General features: G+C 48.0%; 1 protein-coding gene across 5 annotated transcripts in view; it reads right to left on the bottom strand.

The window, feature by feature from the left end:
• The window catches only part of CASK (peripheral plasma membrane protein CASK), an 815,631-nt gene that overhangs the window by 96,930 nt on the left and 691,640 nt on the right, over positions 1-27,061 (bottom strand). For all 5 annotated transcript variants that reach the window (XM_070532311.1, XM_070532313.1, XM_070532312.1 and 2 more), the window contains 2 exons: positions 24,546-24,623; positions 14,231-14,317 (listed from right to left, as the gene is read on the bottom strand). In XM_070532311.1, coding sequence (XP_070388412.1) covers positions 14,231-14,317; positions 24,546-24,623 — 165 coding nt within the window. The remainder of the gene's footprint in view (positions 1-14,230; positions 14,318-24,545; positions 24,624-27,061) is intronic.

Genomic DNA, 27,061 nt, shown 5'->3' with positions numbered 1-27,061 from the left:
TAAAACCCAGCATGTTGTGAGTGTATATATTATTGTCTTCTAAGTGGTCTTTTAGCCTGTTAAGGATTGCGTGTTCAGCGACCTTCCCCACGCATGATGTAAGTGATATTGGCCTTAAGTTGTCCAAGCTTGGAGGTTTACCCGGTTTGGGTATTAGTATAACCTGTGAAGTTTTCCATTCTTCTGGGACTTCGCCTGAGATCCATGCTTCATTAATGAAGTCTGTCAGCGATTCAATGGACGGCTCATCGAGATTTCTAAGTGATCTGTTTGTTACTCCATCAGGACCGGGGGCTGAATTTCGATTTAGTTCACTTAACACCCTCCGGATTTCGGATATGGTGAAGGGTTGGTCGAGTTCCGGTTGAGCGGCTCCCCTGTATTCTGATGGAAGTGGCTGGTCCTGCTCATTTCTAACTGGTAGGTATTTGTCAATTAGTTGTTTGGTAACTGTTTCGATGGGCTGATCCCTAAGGGCTACGTGTATGGCTCGGGCAAGGCTGTGTCTTTGGTTGGCTTTAGTGCCTTTTTCATCCAGCAGATGCTTGATCAATTTCCACGCCTTGCCGTTCCTGATTTGCCCATCGATTGACTCACAAAACTCGTCCCACTGTTGCTGGCAGAGGGTGTTACAGTATTGTTCGATTTGTTTGTTAAGTTCTGCGATTCTTTTTCTGAGCCTACGATTTAGCCTTTGTGCCCGCCACCTTCGGGTTATGGCTTCCTTGGCTTCTATTAAGTGGGCAAGTTTCGAGTCCATTGCCTCTACATTAGTATCTGTAACAATTCTTTTGGACGCTGTTTTGATGTCCCTTCTGATGCCCTCACACCAGTCTCTGAGATTGAGTTTGGTGGTTTCTTTTCCGCTTTGGGCTCTTAATTTACGAAAAAGGTCCCAATCTACGACCTCGAATTCTCGAGTTCGGCCTTTCTCAACTTCCAGTGTGACTTCTATTACGTAATGATCGCTGCCAAAATTCATGTTTGTATTAGTCCATGAAACATGCTCTGTGTTCTTAATGAACGTAAGGTCAGGTGTGGTGTCTCTGCAGACAGAATTGCCAAGCCTTGTAGGATGTGTCTTATCCGTGACTAAGACCAGGTCTAGCTCATCCGCGTGATTCCACAGATTCCTGCCCTTGGCATTCGTCCTAACGTAGCCCCATAGCTCGTGGGCTGCATTGAAGTCTCCTAATATAATCAGAGGTCTACTTCCAGCTAAATTAGTAGCCTTTTCGAATAATCTCTTGAAGTGTTGTTTCTGGTGTTTCGGATTACTGTAAATGTTGAGTACGAATAAGCTATTGTTCCTTTGATTTTTGTGTGAAGTTGGTACTACAACCTCAACCATGAGGTACTCTAGGTTTTTGTCCATGACGCCTAATTCATGTGGGATGTGTGTAAGCTGCTTATTTACAAGCACGTACAGGCCCCTACCGAACGTTTGACACTCTATGGCTCTGTATCCAGTGAGTGTGACATATCCATATCCTGTCTCTTGAAGTGCGATAATATCCGGTTTAGACTGAAGTGACCTAAGGTATTGCTGGATGATGGAACGTTTGTTATTGTACCCCCCGCAATTCCACTGCCATATTCGAAATTCCCTCTTATTGTGAGCCATATTGCATATTCATCTCCCCCCGCCTGGGGAGTTAGTGTAGCTCTGAGGAATGACGACCCGCATTGTTCCCTTACGTCCATTGACATAGTCATCATTTCCAGGGTTTTAATTCTTTCGCCAAAAGCCTTCAGTCCCTCCTTAGGGTCATTCAGTGCCGTCTGTATATGGCCTACATTCATTGTCAACTGTGAGACACTGTCCATAAGCATCTGCATGTTGTCTTTAAAAGACGCCAGCGCTTGTTTGACTTCCTCCATCTGTGTTTCAGTGTTCTTGAGTTTACTTTCAACAGCCCTACGCTTGGCTGACATTGGGCCTTCACCAGCAGGCTCCGGGACTGGGGCTTCTTTGCGTGTATTAGTGCTATCTTTGTTTTCTGCTTGTTTAGCCTCGCTTAAGAGTTTCCTTATTGCCGTCATCTCTCTAATCATGTTCTGATTCATTTCCCTTAGTTCTGCATTCTCTTTCTTAAGTCTTTCTATTTCACGATCCTTACTTTGCTCTGGGGGTGGGTCACAAAGCATGGCACTTACCGGATCGGTACGCGCGTCGTCGGCCCAGATAAGTCTTGTTTTATTGTTGTCCCGGTGAGGAGGCGTCTTGTCCGCTATGGCCGTTCCCTTGACTTTGTCGGCCCATGTGGATCCGTTGATTCCTTCCCCGGGTTTCGATGCAGCCTGTTGGCTCCGATCTCTTGATCCGGATCGCGTCCTGGATTGGGATCTGGATCTGGGTCGGGATCTGGACACGCTTCTTCCCCTGGAGCGTGAGCGACTGCGGGACCTGGACCTGCCGCGGGACCTTGAGCTTGGCTGCGTGTCGTTATTGTCCTTGTTGAAGTTGGTTGCTAGTGCTCTTTCGTTTCTCCGTTTTCTGACCACGTATGGAGTTGTATAGCGCTGCTTACACACTTTGTCCGCAGTTGGGTGTGGGCCACCACACAGTTCACACCTGGGTTGGCACTGATGTTTGTCAGTCGGATTCACTGCACCACAGCCTCGGCATATTCTCTCTTGCGGAGACGGGCACACATCAGCTCTGTGACCGAGCCGACCGCAAGCGTAGCATACGTCGACTTGTTTCTTGTATAGTGAACACCTTACAAGGACCGGGCCATATCTGACGAAATTCGGAACCTTGTGTCCATCAAAGGCGATGATCACCGTACCAGTATTCTTGATTCTTTTAACGGCGAGAGCCAAAGGGTTTCTTGAGTTGACTATGTTCTTCTCCAGCTCCGTCGGGCCATCTGCTAAGTCAACGTTCCTTATCACTCCCTTGCACGTGTTGTGAGGTGCAGCCTCATATGCGTTGATCTCGAAGCTGCATCCATTCAGGTTAATTGACCTGATTCTCACATATTTCTCAGCATTCTCTCGTTGCGGCGTACTCGCCACAATTATGTTTTGGTTCACGTTCGGGCATATGATGTCTGATGCAATGTGGTCCGAGCTTAGACCAGCTGCTTCAACGATGGTTTTGCCTATCTTGGTAGAGCCAATCTTGCTAATATTGAGTCCGCCGCGTGGTCGGAGTATGATTTTAAAGTGATCTTTCGGCAAGTATGGCATTCGGGATGCCCTGGCGACCCTGTTCTTGACTCGACTGCCGTTCTCGAATGTTCTAGGCGACGTAGCCATATGAGGCCTAGCTCCGGCTGAATTGCCGCTAACAGCGGATCTGGTAGAAATTCGCCTAGAAACTGCTGCCTGCCATCCGTACTCTTCGGTGCACTTGTCGGGAGGTAGTTCCTCCCCATCCATCATGACTTGCATGCCTGACTCGCCTCCAATTGCCACACTCAGGCAGCACCTGGCCTAGCGCGGCGGCAATGGTGGCTGCTCGAAAAAGTCTCTTAAAATGTGAATAGTCGACCCACCGTAGAAATCCTGGTGTCGCCGTAATCCTCTTGATGCTAAGCGTCGATTGATGTAACCGAACCAAGGATACACTCAGACTAATGGGTCGAAACCGATGTTGAAAGCGGGAGCCGATCTTTCTCCATGTTCTTCGATGCTTCTTCTTCTTCGTCCTCCGTCAGGTGGCGTAGGTACCGCTCGGAGCTTTGAGGAGCCCGATAAAAACTTGGAGTTTGATGGGCACTACATTGACCTGTGCACAAAGCTAAAAAAGGACATATTTCACAGTTTCCATCGAGGTTTATATTGCGCGCCGATGCAAAAATATACTTAACTCAGGTGAACAGAATGCAGTGTTGTCTCCTACGTCTTGCTTTCTTACTTTGGCATTTAAACAGTCAGGAACTTCGCCATGCAGGAGACGCTCGGTGGAGCTTCATCTGCACACGCCCACCAGGCGTGCTCGCAGCTGGCACTGCCAGAAAGTCTTTCTTAAATTATGGCTCCCGAGATCACCTGTGCGATCTCGGAGGCTCCACTTATACAATGGCAGCTTTGTTAAAAGCCAATCTCGCATTCCAGGAAATTGAGCGATGATAAGTATTAATTGTGTCTTTATTTACAAGTTTATTGATTCACAAAGTGATAACAAGTTTCGACAGATAAGAAATATAAAAAGGAGGTAAACAGCCTGACACGTAAGCAGCCTGACAGGGACGTGATACGTAAAACGCGCCGTACTTTAATTTCAAGCTAACGGCGTTATTTTCGTAACGCGTACTGCTAGCCTTACACGCACGTCCTGCGCGTCACAATTTAGTGACGCTATAAGGAAGCAAGAATACTTCCATGATGTATAAAGAATCGAACTTTTTGTTGGGGGAACTTCTTGTGGCCGGAAGGTACACATTTGTCACTTTAACAACGCCAAAACAACGACACCGACGAACACAGTCGGTGGTCGTCGAATCTAGCCTCACGGCTCAAGTGGAGCCCGCTATTAATACACGCTTCACAGTATACACTCCTGAGCAATCGGTTGACTTTTGCTCAGGGTGTTTGGAGAATGTACAACGTAGTTCACGTGTTAATCTGATTGAACACGCCTCTCCACATTCGACTTTGCGTCAAACTTTCAAACAGTTTCGCTTACAAAGAGCGCGTCATGCGTGGTAATCCCTCGATAACAGCGACAGTTCGGTATAGCGGTCACCGGCACAAAGAACAACGTGTGGCAAACGCTTCGTGGGCGTATAACGTGCTCTCAACTGCAAAAGACTCGGCTTTATTTTGTCGTTTGTTGAGAGAGCACATTGCTTTAAGGCATGCTGGTAACGACAGTCAGGCGCAAAAGCACATAATTCTAATTAAAAAAAAGATGATATTGGACAAAGGAATGAAGCGGATACAAAACAGCAGGCAGAAGCCACGATCCTCTCGATAACAACTTTCGGCGGGCGATGGAGGCGTTGGCTCGGCGTACAATAACCGCGTGATATGAACGAATAAATAAATAAATAAATAAATAAATAAATAAATAAATAAATAAATAAATAAATAAATAAATAAATAAATGAAAGAAGAAAATTACACATGGCTGTTGCGCCCTGCAACTATCCCCCCGTACTAGGACCATACTGCAACCAAGAAAGCCTCCTTGTTAGGCCTCGAAGAAAGTTGAACCCCTTTCACGAACGGAAAAAATGAACGAGTTCGTAATTTTTATTTAATTAGTTCAGTGCCACGCTCGCTTTAGGTGGCCGAAAACAATGAGAAAAGAAATATCAGCAAAGAAAGAAAGAAAGAAAGAAAGAAGGAGAGCAAGTGCAAGCTCACTGACAGCCGCGATTAGCAGATTGAAAAGCGAGGCCTGGTTCGGTTGCCCGAGCGCATTATGATCTGATAAAATCGAGGGGAGAAGGGTTACGGTTCCCTCGGTTGCCCAATGCCGGCATAAAAGAATGAACGCTCCAGTGGCTGCTTTGTCAGTCCTATTTATCAATCGTTTCAGTTATCGCGTTAAAAAACTTTGCTGCTTTGAATAAAGTCTGCGACACGTTACACTCTGTATACTCCACGGTCGCCAACAGGCTTCATAGATCAGGCATGGTGATTAAAAGATAAATTTGTGAACTGTACACGTTGGCACAATGGGTGACGTTGGCTGCTCCTTCTCGTTTAGGCTGACTACGCATCAAAGAGAGGCTGCTTCAAACAAACAAACGATCGAAGAAGTTGCCAAGGATGTCTGATGTCTTAGAAAAATTAGTAGCATGGGGTTAGAATGCGAGAATTTCTGACTACCGTAGACGCATTTAAAAATTTTCACGTTTAACCCGACTCCCGTTATTCCAGAAATTGCGTGTGGCCAAAAAGCAAATGTCTTTAGAGAAAATGGCGGCGACCGTGGCGAAAGCTTTTCGACGTCGTCTCATTTGCTCGCACATTGGGCATCGTTAAACCTTGTCAGGACTCGTAACGATTAAAATGCGACCTCCGAACCGGAAGGATGCAAAGAAAAAGAAATATAAAGCGTTGAGCGCCAGCAATGAACTCCCTTCAACGGCGTTCGCGAATGTTTCCGTAACAATTTCAAATGGAGGCATAAATTAATATGTACGTGAATTTTTGTCCTGCGTTCTCTTTTTCTATTCGAATGAGGAAGGGGGCTGGCTCCCGGACGCCGAACCCGCACCACCAAAAATTACATGCTCCAGCTGACCCAATTAGGGGCAGTGGTGAGCGTGAGCCACGTACCCGCAGTGCAGCCGGAGGCCTCGGCCCGGGGATGCGACTTGCATGCCTGATCGCCACAGTCCCAAGTTCAGGTACGTACGCTGAGTGAGGCGGTCACACTCGAGCGAGTACCGACGCAGTAGCGAGAAACGCTCATGGCAAGTTACCCGAACGTTTCTATGAGGCAGCGTCATGCCGAAAGAGAGACGTGCGCAGCTCCGGAGCTCAGAGAGCGTACGTCTTTTGTAATACAGCGAAGACGGAGACGCTGGCGGGCGCATCGAAAGGCAATACTTTTACGCGCGGTTTTGCTGCGCGAGCGACGTGGCTGACTCGCGCGCTCACTTGCTTCCTCTGCCGTGAGGTTATGCCGCAGATGCGCACGCTAGATTAACTTCTAGCATTGTTAATGTTATGCACGAGCTTGAGAGCAGAATGCTTGCAAGGTGAAGTTCCGCGCACCGAAGCGAGACGACAGAACTCTCCGAGACAGAGATCCGAACTGGTAATGCCAAGTGTTAGGCGAGTCTCTGTGATGGAACTGACCAAGAATACCTCGATGAGGCACCCTAGGATTCTAGTACAGACGATTTGAAAAAAAAAAGCAAGAAAATAGTTTGCAGGCTCGTGTGGACCTCGCAGAATTATAAACCAATTCTCAGCGAAGCTGTTTCGTTTGTTAAATTGCAATGAACATTTCAGCTGCCCGTAACTAAATCACGCACTGCAATGCGCTGCCCCTATGTTTACTGGCCCGTTTGAAACCTTGCCAGTATGTAACGTATTCGGGTAGATATAAACAAGGTGACCTCGTAGTTGATCGAGGACACAAAGGAAACCTCCAGTGCCTCGCTATGATAGGTAGCGAGGCACTGGAAGTGGTAAGGGAATACATCTACTTAGGGTAGGTAGTGACCGCGGATCCGGATCATGAGACTGAAATAATCAGAAGAATAAGAATGGGCTAGGGTGCGTTTGGCAGGCATTCGCGGATCATGAATAGCAGGTTGCCATTATCCGCCAAGAGAAAAGTGTATAACATCTGTGTCTTACCAGTACTCATGTACGGGGCAGAAACCTGGAGGCTTACGAAAAGGGTTCTGCTGAAATTGAGGACGACGCAACGAGCTATGGAAAGAAGAATCATGGGTGTAACGTTAAGGAATAAGAAAAAAACAGATTATGTGAGGGAACAAACGCGAGTTAATGACATCTTAGTTGAAATCAAGAAAAAGAAATGGGCATGGGCAGGACATGTAATGAGGAGGGAAGATAACAGATGGTCACTAAGGGTCACGGACTGGATTCCAGGGAAGGGAAGCGTAGCAGGGGGCGGCAGAAAGTTAGGTGGGCGGATGAGATCAAGAAGTTTGCAGGCACGGCATGGCCACAATTAGTACATGACCGAGGTAGTTGGAGAAGTATGAGAGAGGCCTTTGCCCTGCAGTGGGCGTAAGCAGGCTGATTATGATGATGATGACGACGACAAAGGAAACCTACTACGAACCTTGTATAACGCACACAAAAGAAATATATAAAGGGAACGTTCAATAATTATTTACAATGCCTCTAATCAAGCCCGGTATGATGAAGTTTCGTCGCACATTGCATTAAACATGAACAGCCCCCCCCCCCCCCCCCCTTTCCAGCAAACATAAACTTAGTTAAAAATAGAGTTATATATCGTTTATTAGGAAGCATATCTCATAACGCCAGGATGGCACTTTAAAACATTTGCTCAAATTCTTTTGCACAAACAATATTCTTTTTACGGGCATTTAACTTCGTGCACAATCTTCGCGCACAATCTTGTTTCTTGCTTATTTCTGCTAAATTTAATTTTGGTAGAATTTGTCGTTCTGCCAAGGAAAGGGGCTAAATTCTGCGTGATCTTGAAAAGCTCGTAACGCTCCTGGACGCTAGCATACGTAATTTATTGCAAAAGCCGCCATAAACCCAACCACTTTCAACTTTGCCTACACATAACCGCTATCTGACCCTCCCTTTCACCAATCATAAATAGGTGCCTCGTTTAGTTCACCGAAGACGCAGGGCGAACGATATATCATGTACCGAAAAGGGTTCAAGAAGTATTTGTAACGCGCCTAATTAAGCCCGTAACATTAAATTTTCGGGACACTTCGGACTTAAAATGTTACCAATTCCTGTTAAATATAGAGATTGTGTAACGCGAATTTATTTCGGGACATCGGGAAACGTAGCAGATAACGGCAACGCGACGCTTGCAAAGTATTGTTTCCGAATTTTGTTTCGCAAGAGCTGTATTTGATGCATACGCATTTATCTTCGCATGCAGATTTGCAGTGGAAGTCCACCCATTCTTGCTAAGATCGATCGAAGTGGCGTATGTAGTTAAGCCCCGGGTGAGGGGGGGGGGGAAGGGGGTTAAATATTGCGCCGCGCGTAATGCACTCTCATAACGCTCCTTCATGCGTAATTTATTGCACTGCCGCAATAAGAGCACATATTTCAAACACTGCGTAAACTACCCCTTAATTTCGCGATATATCAACGAGGCAGGTACCTTGTTTAGTTCGCCAAGGACGACCGAGAAACCAACTAGAAATCTGGTATATATTGCACATGAAAAATAAGAAAGAAAGAACGAGGGTTCAAGAAATTTTGCAACGCTACTGTTTAAACCAGCAGCACGAAAGTTTTGTCACAGATTACACTTGACATTTTAAGTATTTTCACAGAGTTTGAAGCTGGTGTGTTGTGCAGTTGTTATAGGAATGTATGAAATATGTTGAATAACGGCTGTACGACACTCTGTAAAGTTCGAATAGATAACTTTTTTTACAAAGGCTGTCATGAAGCTATACAGACGACGCATTCACGTCAATCTCAACATGCTTCTTATTTGAGTGAAATGTGAACATCGTACCTCGTATAGTTCACCAAGGAGACTGGGGAACAGCGGCCACACGCTGTTTATGAAGTACAAGAATTGGGGGAAGGCGAACATGCCGTAATTATTTTCAAAATACATATTGGCCCTAAACACTTAGAACTTTCGATGCAGGTTATCCACGAAGTGGTCCATATTTCCTATAAATATGAAATATCCAACTTTAATGGTGCTCCCCCGGAAGAGCCCAAACTTTCAAGGCGTTTCATGTAACGTTTATAATCGGGAAGCAAAGTAGAGTTTAAAATTTTTCATTTAACTCCTAACTGAGACAGACATTTCAATATTCGTATGCATATTGCCCCCTTTCAGTTTCCGTCTTTCCTCAATATATGAACTTCGTGAATGTTTTAGTTTCTTTTTACATAAAGTTGAGAAAACTGGCATACAGCGTTTTTGAACGCTTCTGGTCGCATAACAGCTTCGCTGTAAAGTAAAAAAAAATGCCAGGCTAAACTGTACTTGACGTGTACATAATGCTAAGCATCCATGATTTGTAGCGAACAGTTGTACGAATAACCTAAATATTGTGTAGCGAGCAGTTATGTAGAGCTTATATGCTGTAGTGTTCCTAATGAGGAAGACAGAATGTTGAAATTAAAGCAAACTAAAACGCAGTGTCTCATACCGATGCAGTCGCGCCATTTGCACGTACCAGTCCCAGAGTAGTCCCAGGGGCCACACTGTACATGTCCGGCGCACATATTCAGTCGTCCCTGTGGCACATAATTTTAGACTTCACTATTACCGGGATCGGCCCGCGAAAACGCCGACATGGGCGGTACTACCACGGGGATGGGCCAACCAAAACGGCGAAATACCTCACACGGCTGCTTGCTTGCAAAAAAAGTGGCCTGCAGTCGGAGAAGAAACTTTCGCATTAAAAGTAGCGATGATGACATAATGGTGATTGTTGTTATTATAATAAATTAGTGATGCATCGCACGCATTCGTGGCGCAGCTCGATAAAGCGTCGTGCCGCTGTGCCCATGGAACCCGTGCGACGCAGGTTCGATTACGCCTAGCATCGCAGACGTTTTGAAGGATCCGTGTGATGTTGTCAGTTTCTAACCTCTTTCACCCCAACTTGGGTCACTCGGGTCACTTGGGTCACCCAGTGCGCTGCTGTCCACCGACAATAAACACTGCGCATGAACCTATAGTTTTTTTTTTTCACCAACAGTAAGCACTGCGCCATGACGCGCACCGCGCACGATCATCCGAAGTCGCCATATCTGACGCCCAGGCGCACGGAAATGAATCAGAAGTCATATTTCTCTCACCTCTCGTACAAACTACTGGGCAACGTCCACTCGTGCACTCCATAGCGTCGTCGAGTTTCTCGACTCGGCAGGGCTTTCCGCGATGTTCGAAAGACTCCTCGTCAAGTGGACAGCCGGGAAGCTGTCCCCACAGAGCGGAAACCAACCCTGCCCGCCCCAACCGATCTGTCCTCCCTGTACAGCCAGCTCTGCTATAGCCTGACACCTGATGACAAGGCTTGAAGTCCCGGAGGGCGCCTCAATGGGCTCCTGCCTGCCGACTCGCTGTGTATCTGCCATGAAGACGTCTTGCCCTATTTATTTCATTTTCCCCCACTCTCCCCCTTCCCGTTGGCGCTGGGCCGTGCTACCTTGAGGGCTACTGAATATAGGGCCAACTTTCCCCTTCTCGTGAAGAATCCTATCCACCCCCCCCCCCCCCCCCCCCCCCCCATATTCATATCTTTGGGTGACAGTATGGCTCTTCACTGAAATCCGTAACTAAAGCTTGCAGCGCCTGTCTTGTCGTGATGCGCAAGCTGTCGCTTACAAAGATGTCAATCCGAGGTTGGTTCTGCCGTGGTTCACCTTTATTTTAGTGAAACGTAAAAAAAGAACGAAAGAGTTCTAGTGAAGATACAAAAACGATGGCTTCCTTTTTTACATAATACTATTAAAGATGATAAAATGCAAGCAGAAACGTCGCAAGTTCGGAAAACTAAGCGTTGACCCTTGGTAAATGATTTGGCAAAGTAGCGCATGGCTGCGAAGTTTGTTTACCTACATAAATCGTTCTCTATCTTGACATCGCACGACTCTATCGCTAACTTTAGCGAGGAATTTTCGAACGGCGTTGGATGATACAGACAGTTCTTTTTTTGTACGCTGAGACGTCATAGGATAAAGGATGTGAAATTTGTATAGAATAATTTGTCCCTATTAGTGGTTTTAAATATGCATTTACATTTATGTTGGGTAGTTATAAAGAAAGCCAGGTATATTCAGTATAACTTTGGTTGTTTTGACAGATGTACATTCGGCAGATATGATAATGTATTCGATTCTAGGCAAATATACAGGTGCAGGTTTTTACAGCGATAGTTCTAGGACTCCTGCAGGTACAAACCCAGAAAACGCCTCTCGTTCCGTAAATCTGGCCTTCAAGCTCAGCCATGGTCAAACTGGAAAGCGCCGAGCAGCGTCCGTGTGTTTTCCCGTGACTCTCATCTCGTGCGCCATCGAGGTGCCACCCCTACCCGCTGCGCTATACTGGCACGCTCATCACGCCAGCCTCCCGAGACGCTTTCAGTGCAACGCCAAACCATGCTATCGCTTTCAATGACTCGCTTTCGGGCAAAACTGACAGTTATTTTTTTCTTCTTCGGGGATTCTCCAAACGCACGTCTCGACATCACCTCGAAATTACAGTAGCATCCGAGAATCAAAATTCTCGGCATTTCATTCGGTGCATGGAGGCCAGTCACATACTAGCATTAAAGAGCAATGTTCACGCAGTGCGTCCTTGTATATATAGTATATAGTATCGTATACTTATCGTGTACCGTGTATACTTATCGTATACTTATCGTGTATCGTGTCGTATACTTATTGCTGACACCAAATGAAGCACTGAGTTTGCCTTTCTACCCACGCCACGAGCACTGCATACTATGTGGTGGCGCGGGTTTCATCCCCTCACACCAAAGCTCACGCGGATGTATCGCCACGATTTCGATTTTACTCTTCTTGAACAACGCTACTTAACTCAGTCTGCTTTCCTAGGGAGACTTTTGGTACCTGTGCGATGCAGCTAGGCCATTCCTTCGTGCCTCGAGGAGTGTGCAAAGGCGCACCAACTCGTTTTACTGGGCGGGTGGCACTGAACTAGACGTTCGGGCAGCTCCGCGACTGCGGCAGCTTCTCTTTCCCTATAATGTCTCGGTAGCAGCTGCAATACTGCTAGCTGCGTACTCTAATGCGGACCCTGCTAAAGGACGAAACTCCTGCGCAGACCCTTGCAAGGTATTTTCTTGGAACGTCTTCACGTGTTTTGCTTCCGACGAGCACCGCGAATCGTGGACCTCAGTCGACGGATGCGGCTGCTGTGTACATGAAGGGCAAGCGTAGCCTTCCGTACGCTTCTCTCAGCTACATGCAGGGATGTCGACATCTCCTCTGATAAGGTGGCCGAAACAATGGGCGCTCTCCGGCTACCCCTGATGCCCTCTGACCGGCGTCTCATGCATAGCGCACCATTTTCATGGGAAGCGGATCGCCATGGATATACGCTGCCTGGTCGCTCCCGTGATTTTATTTGGCGACTCGGCCGGGGTCTGCTCTACACTCGGGAGGGGCTATACTGGGGCGTGGTGCGATGATCCACATGTTCCAAATGCATGTCAGTGTAGCCAATGAGACACGCGACTACCGAGTGCGTCGGCGCACGTGTATTTTGTCGTGCCGTCCATTGCGGGGCTGCGGGGCCAGGGCGTACGGTACTTTGTTTCGGGCAGAACGCTTCCGCGCGGGCGTTTCGCGGGCCCATCTTATCTGTTGGTGACGGCCCTTTTTAGCATTTGGTGCAATCGTTGTGAAGCTGTGGCATGCAGATGTCGCCGTATAGTGCAACGTGGCCAATACTGGGCTGCTTGAGGCAAGAGATGCTCACCTTCCTCTCGGACGAGCTCTTCTTCCGGGGAGAGCATGAATTTATCCGCCGATGGCCGTGTCCTGTTGTTTGGGTACAATACTGGCGAGTTCATCTAGCTTTTTGCCCAGAGCGGCGATAAAAGCAAATTTCAGGTAATGTTTCTGGTTTTCTATTCAATGTTACTTCGCTGTACTATACGTAACGTTCTGGATATTCGTACCTGCATAGTATCTGTTTATTAGTCTATACATATGCACTATCTCTGTACATAGCCTTGCACACATGCTTACTTTCGTTATTTTTGTGCAAAGTGTAAATGAACTTTTTTTCAATGCAGTATGTAGCCTGTTTCTCTTAACGTATTTATGTACGAATAGATTTCCCTTTTATACAGCGATCAGCAATGGAAACGCGATAATCGGCCCGTACGGTGGCCTCAGCGCTTGCACGTAGGCTTCCTAGGCAGCCGGCGCTTTCTACGCCACCGGTGAGTGCTAAGTGCCCCCCCCCCCCCCAAAAAAAAAGGCCTCGCTTTCATTGAATACCATAATGCATCCTCTCTGCGTCCTCAGCCCGCACGGGTGGCACCTTCTCTCCTGCCTCCACACATGCTCCTCGTCGCAGCTGCGGCGGCAAGATAAAAGTATGCCACTACCTTCGGTTTTATTCAGGGGGCCTACGGATGCGCGGAGGCAACCGCCGTCTGGCTGGTTTAACAAGGAACCGAGCGGGGCGCACAGCTTCTGTTAAGACAGACGTCAAACGGCGGCTGGAAAAGAGGTTTGTGTTTGAGTTTCCGCGTAACAGAATTATGTTTTTTTTTCGTATATTCAAATTACAATCAGACGTTATCATGTCTGTAGGTTGTGTATAAGTCGTACTTTACGAATCTTTTGACGCATTTTACTCCGAGAAATTCAATAAATTCAGTAACGCCTATGCGCCACGTGGAGGACCCACGTGGATCGGGATGCGCGGTTCGGGACGATTTCTTTTCTAATGCGGACATCGCTGCCGACACTAACGCCGGATTTTCCGCGACACGGGACCCTTAACGTTATCGCGTTAAAACGTCACGGGACAATTTCGGTCGCCAGTCCTGCTCGCGTCGTTCTGCGCGCGACGCGAGTGGGCGTTCTCAGAAGAAGGCAGCGGAAGGAGACTCACCCGCACGTGCGGCTTGCACAGTATGGCCTGCAGCTCTTCCATCTCCGGCGTGGTCCCCATCGGGCAGTCCTGGATCCACTCCAGCACCTGCGTGCACCCCATTATGAGCTAAAGAAGGCAGCCAGGCTCAGAGTGCTCGCCTATGTATACGGACGATATCGCGAGACACTCGAGACACACAAGAATGTTTCAGCTTGTCATCATCATTGCTGTCGGGCGCGCACTAACACGTAACTGCTATTGCACATGCTGTGTCAAGATGAAGAAAGATCCCTCCCGCCATGGCGGCTCAGTTGCTATTTTGTTCTGCGGCTAGCGCGATGTCGCTGGTTGCAGTGAATTGAAAGTTACTTTCTTGCGCACAGTACAGGAACAAAAATATGTGAACAGTGCATTTAGGTCCCTAACTGGAGACTAATTGGAATCCGTAACAAAGTTATGTACAGGAAGCGAAGTAAAATGCATACAGCACAGATGCGTGCACTAAACACACTGAGCAGCAATAACCACTTCTACATTAGAGAAGGTCAAAAATTGTATATAATACAAAGACTTGTCACCATGCAGACGGTGTACTAATTGAAAGTTTACAAATGAAGAGAAATGCACTAGGAAAAGCATGAGGTGAATGTTATGATATACAGTGAAAATAAGGTCATGAAAACATAGGCTTAATGATGTCTGCTGTCTGAAAATTAGCTGCTTGTTTTACCTCTGTGGGTAGAACGTTTCACTGGAATACGCCAACACTTGAACTTCTTCGTTTACCATACATACTGCGGACCTCTGTAACTAGAAATTTCACTTTAGCGCACTGCGTGAATTTCGTTTTTATTTGGTACAGTTGATCGCTGAGAGTATCTATAGGCAGTTGGTAACCATTAGGGCACTTCAAAGCCGATAGCGCATCAAAGGGAGAGTGCATCGAGGCACCCTAGTGAGCGCGGAAGAGAAAATAGGAGACGTTTGAAAGCATGTTTATTTTGGTGTTTATTAGGTTTTTTCCAATTAGAGTCCCCTGGGCGTCGTCAAAATGCTTTCTAAAGCTCCGTGGACGTCGGCGCAGTGCTCTGTGGACTGCTGTAATTGCGCGTTAGCATCTCGCAAAAGCATTGCAGAAACTACAGAGCTTGCCTTTGTGATCGCACAGAACAAATTGGAACATTTAGTTTTCTTTGAGAACTTTCGGCATTCAACTTCCACAAGAAGATAGGCCAAAAGTTCTTGCAACTCCTCATCGGCTGTCGCTGTCATTGTTGAGTCTTGCTGTTGTGAATTATAATTTGTCGATTTGTGTCGTCACAAGAGCAGTACATCTCGAATTAGCCACGGGTCTGTCAGCAGAAAGTTTTCTGCTGACGTTTCGGCGATTTATATTGCGTCGTGGATTTCCTGAATTAATATGCACAGACAGCGCACAGGCTTTCAAGAAAGCATCAAAGGAAAACGCTTTTTTGGTAAGAGTATTGTTCAGTAGAGAGCTCCAAGACTATTGCATGCCTTCAAAGAAGAATGGAGCGGAAGTTCATCGCAGAAAGAGCGGCATGGCGGGGCGGCTTCTGGGAGGGATTGATAAGAACTGTCAAGACCAACCTCCGGAAGATCCGAGGCCAAACAAAGCTCACGCTTGAAAAATTAAGGACGGTATTGTATGAGGTAGAGGCAGTAATTAACTCCAGGCCACTCACTTACCTGTCAACGTCCCCAGAGGAAATGGAAATACTACTTACGTCGACTAATTTCTTAAACGGTTAACCGTTAACAAGCCTTCCCTACCACAACAAAGATGTTGACACCTGAGGGCCAAGATATACGGTTACAAGAAAGTGGCTTCATTGCAAGCAGTTACTGCAATACTTTTGGAGAAGATGAAGGAGAGTGTCAACTTAGCCTGCGTTCACCACACTGTGAAAATGTTCAAGCTTCGAACACAAACTTGGAGGACATCGCATTTAAGAGTGAAACGCGATAGCATTCAAAGATACCTCACTGCTTCTCACGCTTCCCGGCAACCGCAGCATATGTAGCCGTAATGTCTACCCGGAAACGTTGGCGCGGCGAACGTTATGCGCGAAGGTGAGCCTTCTAGTGAAAACACGGCCTCTTGCGTGGGCCGATCCCGGAGATAGTGAACAGCCACGCGCAAACAAAAAAAATCCATCGTTTTTATGTTTATGCTATTGTATCGCACTTTTAACGTTTAAGTCTGAGAATATTTAACATAAAAAGTGTGCTCTGCTGCTGTTTTGTTGCATGACATTTGTTTGCGGGCTGTCATTCTCAAAATTCCGAGCAATAACTTTTTGTCAAAGATGTGAGACACGGTATGAACGCCTTTAGTGATACAATGGTGCGGCAATATAACCCGCACATACCACGTGTCACATAGGAATAAATGGCATATACATATACCTAAACATATACGGCAATTTTCGCTCATGGACAACACCGCCGACGTCGACCCCCGACACCGCATCTTCTACGACACGGGGCCCCTTAACGCTATCATGTTAAAATATCAGCACTTCTTCGGTGAAGCTTCCAAACGGCTACTCGCCGACCTGTCCAGCTTCTGTACCCAACAGAACTTTCTTCGCTGTAACAGACGCGAACTGCGCGACTTTCCGGGGTGCGGAGCATATCGAATATTTACTTTTCTTTGAAGACAATAGTACAGAGAAGAGGCACAAAGAATGGCAGAGAGGACGCGTAGAGAGAGGAGGCAGAGCATGGGTAGCGTCGGATCCTGTACCTATTGAGACATCGACACAATCACGAAACGAGTGAATAACAACCTTACCGCACTTCGCCCATGGCAGCTCGCATACATGGGAGGATCGTGGGAAAGGAGAAAGGCGACGTCAGAAAACATGCTTCATTTTGGATCTCGTTAATAAAGGAAAGACTACTACTACACATGGCAAATGTCGCGGACCAACGTGAAAAATGTAAATTCAAGGTGCGGGAACAGTACCGTAAATATCGGCTACTTCTGAATGATAAACACCGTGCAACATTTTCCAGGCGAACAAATGACGCAGGACATGCAGCCACAAGCATCGCAAGCGCCGTACAGCAAATCAACACTTCTTCCGCGATATAATGCACCCCGTGAGGCAATGGCCATGCTAACCATTTCGCCGGCTAAGTAATCGCGCACAAAAACGCCTCAAGCAAACGCATATCGCTGTGTGTTATGTGTACTACGCTGACAAACACAAGTGGTGCACGCAAGATGAACGTTTAGCATCACCTTACGCCTCTCGTATTGCAGCAAACGCTGTACAACCTGAACACTCTCCATAGAATTCCCACAAGTTTCCATCAATCAACAGTAGAGAAACAGTAGAGAAAGGTTCGCTTACACCCACTCCTACAGTGGGTGGAATTCGCACGATCTTTTTGAAGACGACGCCGAGAGTTAACCCCACTTTCCCGCATAAGGTGTGCGTTTCTTGCCTCTTTCGCGGGCCGATTCCGGAGATATATTGTCGTCTAAATCCGTTCCCTTGGGTTTGTGCGGTCTAGAAATGTAGGCCGATCCCGAGGATGGTACAATCTAAAATGTGGGTCGTTCCTGCGGGTATGTGCCGTCTAAAAAAAATCTGTGGATCCCACGCGATGTGGGAATCGGTTTAAGCCAAGCTTTGTGCGTGCGAATAATGCTGTTCCAGTTTAGCGAACATTTGCAAGCCCACACGGCCCAATTGTAAACCTTTTCAATGACAGCCGTCTCGTTCAACATATGCTTCTGTGCTCGATCATGGTCATGCCACGCACGACGAGGAAGGAATTAGAACGACATGAATGGCACGACGATGGCTGTGTGACGACAATAGGAAAACGACGCTGTAGTGACGACGATGGTATGACGACCGCGGCGTGAGGACAACGTGATGCCGATGCGCGAATGGTAACGATGGTTCGACAATGACGGCGTGGCTAAGGGAGTGCCGCAAGTGGAATGATGGCAACGGCACGGTGATAGTGGAATGACGATGCCGTAACGATGACGACTGTATTGCGACGACAGCACGAGGACAATGGAAAGAAACAAGGTGGGATGACGACAAAGCCATGACGACAACGGGACGACAACTTTAGAGTGACTAAGACAAAATGACGACCATAGAGCGACTACGACGGTATGACGGTGACCCCGTGACGACGACGCAATGACGCCAATGACGTAAGACGATGGACGAAAGCGACGGACTGATAACGACGGAATGACGATGACAGTATGACGACGACGGCTCGAGGATATAGCTCGAGGTCGACAGGGCAAGGCAGTGACGGCGACAGAGAGAAGATGTCAGAATGATGGCGATGACATGACAGCGAATGAACGATCACAGCGGCATGAAGGCGATGAAAGGACAACAGGATGATGACGGCGGAATGAAAACGACAGCGCGTTGATGTATAGGCGGTATTGTGGGCGACGTACATACATCGATGGTGCACGACATGTATTTGACGACAGAAAACCATCGGCCCCGTTTGTAGTTTCAAATTTACTGTCCGCTCAGACTACTGTATGCACCACCGTGGTGGCATGCGCATAGCTGCATATCAGCGACGCGAACGCTAATGTGGGTGCGCGCACAACGTTCGTGCCAGCAGCGGAAAGCAGAACGCTGCTGTAAGGTAGTTGTGAGTGTTCGCCTTGGTTAAAGACATGTGCGCATTCTTTTGGTTTGGTTGAAGTGCGTGCTTGCTCGACTTCTCTGGGGTCCAGTCTGTGTTTGTGTATCTGCTGCATTGCAATGTCGTGCTGTTGGCTCGCACGCGGGCCACTTCCAGAGAGCGCCTGCTTTGGGAAGGGAGTGGCCGGACGCTGCTCGGCGAAAAAGGGAGCGACAGGGGTCCTCGCGCAGTGGTTCTGGCGAGCGCCATAAATCGTGCAGCGAGCCGCTGTAGTGGCATCGGGAGAAGGGAGTCTTTGGAGAGTGTTTGGGTCGGGCCGACCCGGCGCGGGCGGCTCGGGTGGTTTGAACGGCGGCCACCGCCGGTGCGAATACGCAGCCCGGACGGATGGTCCCGCTGCTGGGAGTTAGAATGTGCGCGGCTGAGCGGGCAGTGTGATCTGAGACTTGAGAGACAACGGACCGATCTCGTCAAGTGCCCAATCGGAGCGAAGGACTGCTGCGAGGCCTTTTCTCAGCCGCATTCGTTAATATGAACTCGTTTTCCTGGTTTAGTATGCACTGAGAGGTTTCAGTGTAGTCTGAGAATGAGAGACAACGGACCGATCATCTCGTCAAGTGCCCGATCGGAGCGACGGACTGCCCCGAGGCCTTTGCTCAGCCGCATTCGTTAATGTGAACCTTCTTTCCTTGTTTACTATATACTCAGTGTAACCGGTAATGCCTGTCTGTAAATAAATTCAGTTCAAATTATTGCCATCCAGCATGTTTAGTTCCGGAACACCGAAGCAGAGAACAGAGCAGCGGCTTGGGAGGAGCCGAGAACGAACGAAAACACCAAGAAAGAAGAACCAGGTGGAGGAAGAAAAACTTACTGCTGCCATCTCTCTTTTATGCGAAGCATACTAGCCGCACAACCACGCTCTTCCTTGCTGCGCCGCGCGCGGCCGCGTAGCTACCATATGACGTCATAACAGCTGCAGAAGCGGAGGCTCAACTCGTGCGCTCGCTTGCGGCCGCGTAGCTACATAGCCGGGTCTCAGCTCGTGCACTCGCCTGCATGAGTTGTTTCTTCGTCTAGCCGAACCAAATATAGCCAAGCAACAGCAGTTCACCAGGCTAAACAGTGGTTCAACAACTATTTTTTAAATGAAACGCGTTGCGCGTTCCCGAAGACCTGCGAACCCTCCACTAGGGTTGCCAGATTGGGCTATTAATAGCCGAATTGGGCTACTTTTTGTCCGAGTTGGCGTCAGAATTTTCCTTTTGGCTATATGGCTATTTTGGGCTGCATATTTTTCCTGTGCAAAGAAAAGTAAAAATAGTTAAGCACAAATGAAAAACACGCTGGAATCAAAATGCAGAAGATAGCTGGTTAAAGATATTGAGCGCGTCTGCTACAAACTCAAGCTTTGCAAAATTTTATCTTAGAGAACACATATGCATGTCAAAAGGTCAAGCATCGCGGCCTTTTGATAATTTTAATTAAGAAAGCTGCCCTCAGGAAACCCGTCACCATCCGCGAACTAATGCTACCCGCGCACGCGCGCCAGCGAACATAGACTCTTGCTGTCTCCACATGTGAGCTTTCGGCGTTCTACGTTTTAAGCATGAAATTCTTTAAGCTTCCGTTGACGGTGTGCCGCGGGTGACCTCGACGCCAGAACTGAGGGAGAACACCGGGCTGAACCTAACCGAAATTTGCCAAATTTTCTGCCTGTCGCATGGCGACTACGTGGCAATGCGCTCGGACCCTTCTTGCCCAAATTGCCCCTGCGCGAACGCCAACGTAGAACATATCCTCTTCCGTTGCCCCACAGACATCACAGCCATCCGTTCCCTTCACAACTCCAAACCCTCCTCTCTTTGCTATAATTACCCGTATCAAATGCCGCCGTTGAACGAGTGTTCAGCCAGGTCTCGCTCATTAAAACCGACCTTGGAAATAGAATGTCGAACTAGGCATTGGTAGCCCTCCTCCACGTGAAGTTTGGCCTGGCCAGGAACGGAGGCTGCTGCAAAGATTTTAAACCGGGCCAAGAATTTTTGTCCCGTTTCAGCTCTGACATTTTGTACGACCAAGCAGTTCCACTTCTCAATTAGCTCGTGATACTTAATCATAGCATACTTTTTATGTCTATGTATCGTACTAGATTGTGTACCAACAGTCATCTATTGTGTTAGACTTTGTCTTAAAATTTTTTGTAGCTTTCCGTTTAGTGGGTTGTGTGGTGTTAAGTGAAATTATCATGAGCTGTGAGCAGTTATACAGAACGCCTGAATGCATGCCATTGCTTAGCGTGTTTCTTGCGCAGTGCTATTTTTGTGTTGTTGTTGTGATTTTTTGGTGCTCTGGGAAAAAAAAATGGCTGTGGCTTAGGTAAGGTTAAGCCCAGGATGCGAAGCATACTAGCCTTTATTTTAGTTGTTGAACCACTGTTTAGCTTGGTGAACTGCTGTTGCTTGGCTATATTTGGTTCGGCTAGACGAAGAAACAACTCATGCGTTACTCTGCTTCGCCTTGGACGCGGTGAGCGTCGAGCAACGCAGCGTTCGGCGCGGCAACGAAATGTGCCCCTGAGCAAGCGACGCACGCCTGAGCCTTAGAAACAGCTCGTTTCTAAGGCAACACCGCATTCACTAGAGGCGCTTTTGTACCGCTTTGAAGCATCGTACTCGTGGCTCAGTGGTAGCGTCTCCGTCTCCGGAGACCCTGGTTCGATTCCCACCCAGCCCATCTTGCAAGAGTTGAGCCAAAGCCACTTCTCCTCTGTCGTGACGTCACGGTGTCACGTGGTATTCAAGGCGACACCGCCGCGCCTGAGGAGCTGGGTTGAGCTCTCGTAATATGCTTCGCATAAAATGAAACAGTGCATTTGCAATGAAGACCGCATTTGCCTTATCATGAATTTGCCTGCATGTCTGCGTTTCTGCACTTCTTGCGCTTGTACAGCATCTGTTTTCCGTGCCGCATGGCCTCCGTGACGATGCGCGCGGAGGTCATGAGTTGTCAACGGGGAAGAACTAATATGTAGGTAATCTTGCCGAAAATTAATTCAATATGCTTAAGAAACTACACACACAAAAAAAAACAAAGTGTTTGGCTACTTTTGGGCTACCCACAAGTTTCGCTTTTGGCTACATTTGGGCTACTGCGGAGGCCAATTTGGCTACCTGTGGTTAGAGCGATCTGGCAACCCTGCCTTCCAGCTGAGTGCGGGGCAGGCGCTATCGACCGTTACGGCAGCATTAGAGTTTAAATTACGGGGACGCAAGCGCTGTGGCCCGCTAGCGCTTGCGTCGCCCTAATCTAACACTTTCTAATGTAGTCCGCACCAACGGCTTGAACACGCCTCGAGCGTCTGTAGAATTGCTATCGCAATAAGACATCTACATCAGTCTGAAAAAAAGGCGTATTCTCTTCGACGAGGAAGCCGAAAAAACTGCGTGGAGACAGTGGAGCCACCTTTACGTGCGTTTCACTTTGCGCACACTACATTACATAACCCTCAAAGTCAATCTGACGATCTTGTTGAATTTCCTTGAAATATCTCGGAAATCTTCCTCCTGTTCGAAAATCGGACAAACAATGATGAAACATTTCGACAGTGGCGTATACCTTTTAAGGTATTGTTTTGTTATAACAGCATAAATGATGAGACAGAAAAGAGGCAACAGTTACATTCATCTGCCAGACGTGTTACCTGCAGCTGTTGTTGAGACGTGGTACAGGTAAGACCAGAGTCTAATAGTTTAAAGGGATCTGGAAAGACCTTAACTCCGATGGTGCCTATTCGAATACATGTAAAACGCCGAAATGCTTTTATGAGCCAACCACTGGCTGGAATTGAATGGAATTTGTAGCATTAAAAGAAAGTTAAATTCTAGTGATCGTAGGAAGCGCAATTTTGATTTATGCCATAGAATTTTCTACAAAAATTGCCAGGAATTGGCAAGTTTATAGAAAGATAGAAGCACGAAGTTTGTAACTCAGCACTAAAAATGGATGATGCAGCTCTGTAAACCGCAACCGTTAGAGCAGCTAAGGCGCACAAATTGGATATATCAATTCATATCCTAAACGAATTTGTTACAATGCTTACGAGGGTTTTGAAAACGTCCTCGTATATAAGTGGTGTATTTGAGTGCAACGTATAATACATCAATTTCTGTCCACTTCAGGTGTACTATTAGATGCAGTTGCAGAATTGTGACATCGCGTTTTCATTGGCCAGAGTTGTAAACTTGATAGTTTCCTTTTCTGAAAATTTGCGATTGTCAACGATTTTTATTAAAAATTACAGTCTAATTTGAAATCTCTTATTGCAGTCACTAGAATTCGACTTGTTCTTTTAAATTCAACCAACCTCATCAAATTCAGTGGAGTGGTTGCCGAGAAAAATGGTTTATCCGTCCTCATATGTATTTAGATAGAAGCCCCCAAGCTTCACCTCAGGAGCGCTGTGTCACTGCTATACTTGCAACGGAGGGGAAGTTCTGGGACGCGTGAGTCAATCAACGTAGCCAGCGTAAAGACAGTGTAAGTCCGCGGCCCATGGTGTTTCTGAGGAACACAAAACGCAGCAGGTCCTTTGTAAAGCACTCCTCGTGCCGCTTCCCGGCCATCTCGTCATAGTAATGGGTCGGGCCTTTATTATAACTGGACACCGTGCTTGTATGCCTTCAAGCAAGCTGATTCTGTTGCCTTAGTGTGTAAGAATGATGCGCCGACCCTTGCCACTTGTCTGCGAAGTAGTATTTCCGGCGTTGGCCCACGCTTCGCTGTTATAAAAATAGGTTGCGTTTCCGCAACTTCTGCCTATTCCGAAGGTATTTGAAAAAAAGAAATACCTAGTTAGTGCAGTTCGCTAGTAGGCAATCCACACTTCATCAGAGGCAGAGAATGGCGATCTGACCTCCCTGTCAGGGAGTTCATTGCCAACCACGCTTCTGTCACCATGCAACAAATGTCAAAGTCACGGCCGACCTGCTGGGATGTGCTGCTCGGGACACTTACGGGTTAGCTCAATTGGCTGAATTCCGTAAAAAACGTGGGTGCTGTGGGCTCATTGCAATGTGAGCCTGGGATTGGTCCGCGCTGCAAAGCACATTAAAGCCCTCGCGAGCACGCATATAGTGCACTGGCATCCGGATCGGCCCAATAAGTTAGCACCTTGGATTACACTCTCTCCACTATGAGCCCAGTTTACTACTCCAGACGGCAACCCACGCAAAGCGGTGGGAAGAACCAACCAAAGCTGCATTTTAAAAGTCTTCAATTTTATGAAAAGTGACAGGCGCTTCTGACGGTTGTTCGGCGGTGCGCTGGCGTTCCGTCTTCCGTCGTGCTTGGGATAATAACGTCGGCGTTCCCAGAACCGCATCTCGGTTCTCTTGAACAGGGTGGAAGGATGTGCGCCGCACTGAGCACGCCCTTCGTACGCGACGGGAAGCACTCTGAGAGATTATTAGAGGGCGCATCCTTAACTACAGGGAAAAAAAATAAAAGAACCCTCGCACTCAAGACATAGGGACCATGGCATTACAAGCTCTACTGCATTAATTAGGAACACGACAAGAGGGAAGGCAGGCGGGATAGAGGACGATGGATAACTATGGCAAAACCTGAACGGAGGAAAGCGGGTAAGAATTAAGAAAGCACTCACGTCTCTCGCCCGGCCGCAGGCGTCCGACGGGGGGCACTTGATGGGGCTGCACGAGCTCGTGTTGATGCGGTCGTACAACTGCGTAAGGAGAGGGAGGGAACGTATCATCAGGAGAGGCGTCAGAGGAGCACCGAAGGCGGGAGAGAGAGAGAGCACTTAATGCGTCGTATATAAGCGCGCAAGCGAGAACTCCTTGTCGCGAGCAGCGCCACCTCCATCTCGAGTGCGAGACAGGGACGACGTGATCATCGCGGATATCACACGACACCGCGCGAGAGGCTCGCGCGCTCTTCGTTCCCATCTCTATGTTCGTGTACTTCTTCTGCGCGTCTGTTTGTGAGGGTCTCATCCGTTCGCTCTCGCCTGTGCTTACTTGCGTGGAACCACACGCCGCGTGTACCCCGAATGCACACGAACCCCGCGTCTCGGACATGGTGGACTCCGGGAGGTCTTGTGACGTCCCCCCCCCCCCCCCCCCCGCTTCCCCTTGCCACCCAGTAGCCTGGAACAAAGAAGTTGCGACGTAATGCGCCAACCCCTCTATCTCTCTCGCATGCCGTCTCCTGCTCCCGCTACCCATCTCCGCCTCTAGCCTTTCGGAGAGCCCGTCCTCTCCCGGCGCTGAATCCCAAGGCTAGGCGCCGGGAACAACAGGGCCGGAAGACGGGGTGGAGATTCGCAGCAGCGCCCGGCAGCAGAGATCATACCGCGGCGGGTCGCTGCTCGCGATGACAAGAAGGAGCAGAAGACTAAGAACGATGCGTGGTGCCGTCCATACTCGATGAAGCGCGAGACGCGGGTGGCAAGCCCAGCGGAGGAGATTAGAAGCGCGCGCGACAAACGGGCGCTGCTGCTGGTGCTGCGCGGCGAAAGGCCACGGCGGAAGCTGCGTGTCTCATCGTGCGCTGGGTTCGCGCCATCGTCCGAAGGAGATGAGGCATGAGCGGAATACCGGGACGGAGGGAGGGAAGGGGTGCAAGGAGGCGGCGAGCGGCACCTTCTTCGGCGGAATCGCGCAAGGCGTTGATGAAGGGACGAACATGGCGAGCCAAAGAGAGCACGCGTGTGGAACGAACGAAACCGGAGTCGAGTTATGGTATCCCGTCCACTCATTATTGCGCGAGCGGATGTGGCACGCTCTCGAGTTACGGGAGAGCGCCGACCGACAGGCTCTTAGTTTTATTTGCTGCTGCTGCTCGGCGGCGGTCTATTTCTGGCTTGCAACGGGTCGGTGCCGCATGAGTCCTCGCGAGGGTGCGCGATGTTCCGAGCGTCGCACGAGCGATACTCCCAGGCAGACAATGGAAGATTCACTAAAAAAAAAAGAGTCCTTCGTTTCCGTCTTCAATGCCATACGAGTGCCCTTCTTTATTGGCGTTCTGACGATTTACTGTGGCCCACAGTCCGGCCGATGCAAAAGCCGCCCATCAAGCTCTGTTAAAGATAGTCTTTCAACGAGCTACATTATTAGCGGGACGGGCATCGAGTGACACTCTTGTTTTTTGTTGTTCTTTTTTTTTCGCAGCACTTCCAGTACACCTCCTGAGACGACCGGGGATGAAATTCAAAATAAATTAAAGAAAGAAATAGAAAAAATATAGTACAGTGCAAAATTCATTGGTTTCATTATAGCTAAAATATCGCAGCATAAGTTCAGTTACAAGTTGAGTTACTTAAGTGTCTTGAATAACTAGATTTAATTAGAAATCACTGTTACCGCACACCAAAGCACACAATCGTAGACATTACAGACCCGACACGTGAGCACGACTTTGACGAAATTCCTGGAAATCCGGAAGTAGAAAGAGGAAGTAATGACGCCACTAATGACGTCAGACACAATAAGGTGGTATGATATTTAACCGCCTAATTAATGGAAAACAGTTGCCTGGCATAGACTTTACATCTGCCTAGCAGAGCGGATGTGACGTCACTCCCTGCTCTCTCGTTTTAAGAGATACCTAAGTCAAAGAACAGGGTCACCTACCATTTGTTTTTCAGAGCCCTATTAATTTTCATGTTATACGACTCAATATTGGCGACCAAATGATTGCCAGTATCAATAACGAAATTAAAAGAAAAATGATTAACACCAGAGATGTTCCCTGCATAACTGTCGCCTCTGCAAAAACTGAGACCGTTTGCTATAGCGCCGACACAGGAGCTGTGACCAACCATGACGGAGCTGTCAATTAGTAAGTAAACGGGCTCGCGGTGCCCCCCCCCCCTCCCCCCTTATGGATTTGACGCCAGTGTGTCAGCTCTAATCATAAAGCAGCGGAGGGAACTTTATGATGAAGTTTCTAAATGCCCACGTGGGGCCTGACATTGGAGTGCTTTTTCTGTTTCTCCGCTCTCTATATAGTTGCTGTACACCAGAGAATAAAGTAACCGTATACAAAACGTCTCAATCGCAAAACACGGCACGGTATAGTACAACAGCTACCAACATGCAAATCGTCAACTGCCAGCTTGCTAACTGGGCAGCACGTTAAAGCATCCCGTGTTTAGCCTTT

Source organism: Dermacentor albipictus, chromosome 1 (assembly GCF_038994185.2).
Source record: "Dermacentor albipictus isolate Rhodes 1998 colony chromosome 1, USDA_Dalb.pri_finalv2, whole genome shotgun sequence".
Classification (NCBI taxonomy): Eukaryota; Metazoa; Arthropoda; class Arachnida; order Ixodida; family Ixodidae; genus Dermacentor; species Dermacentor albipictus.
Note: the sequence above shows the minus strand (reverse complement) of the source record. Positions and strands in the feature narration are given on the sequence as shown.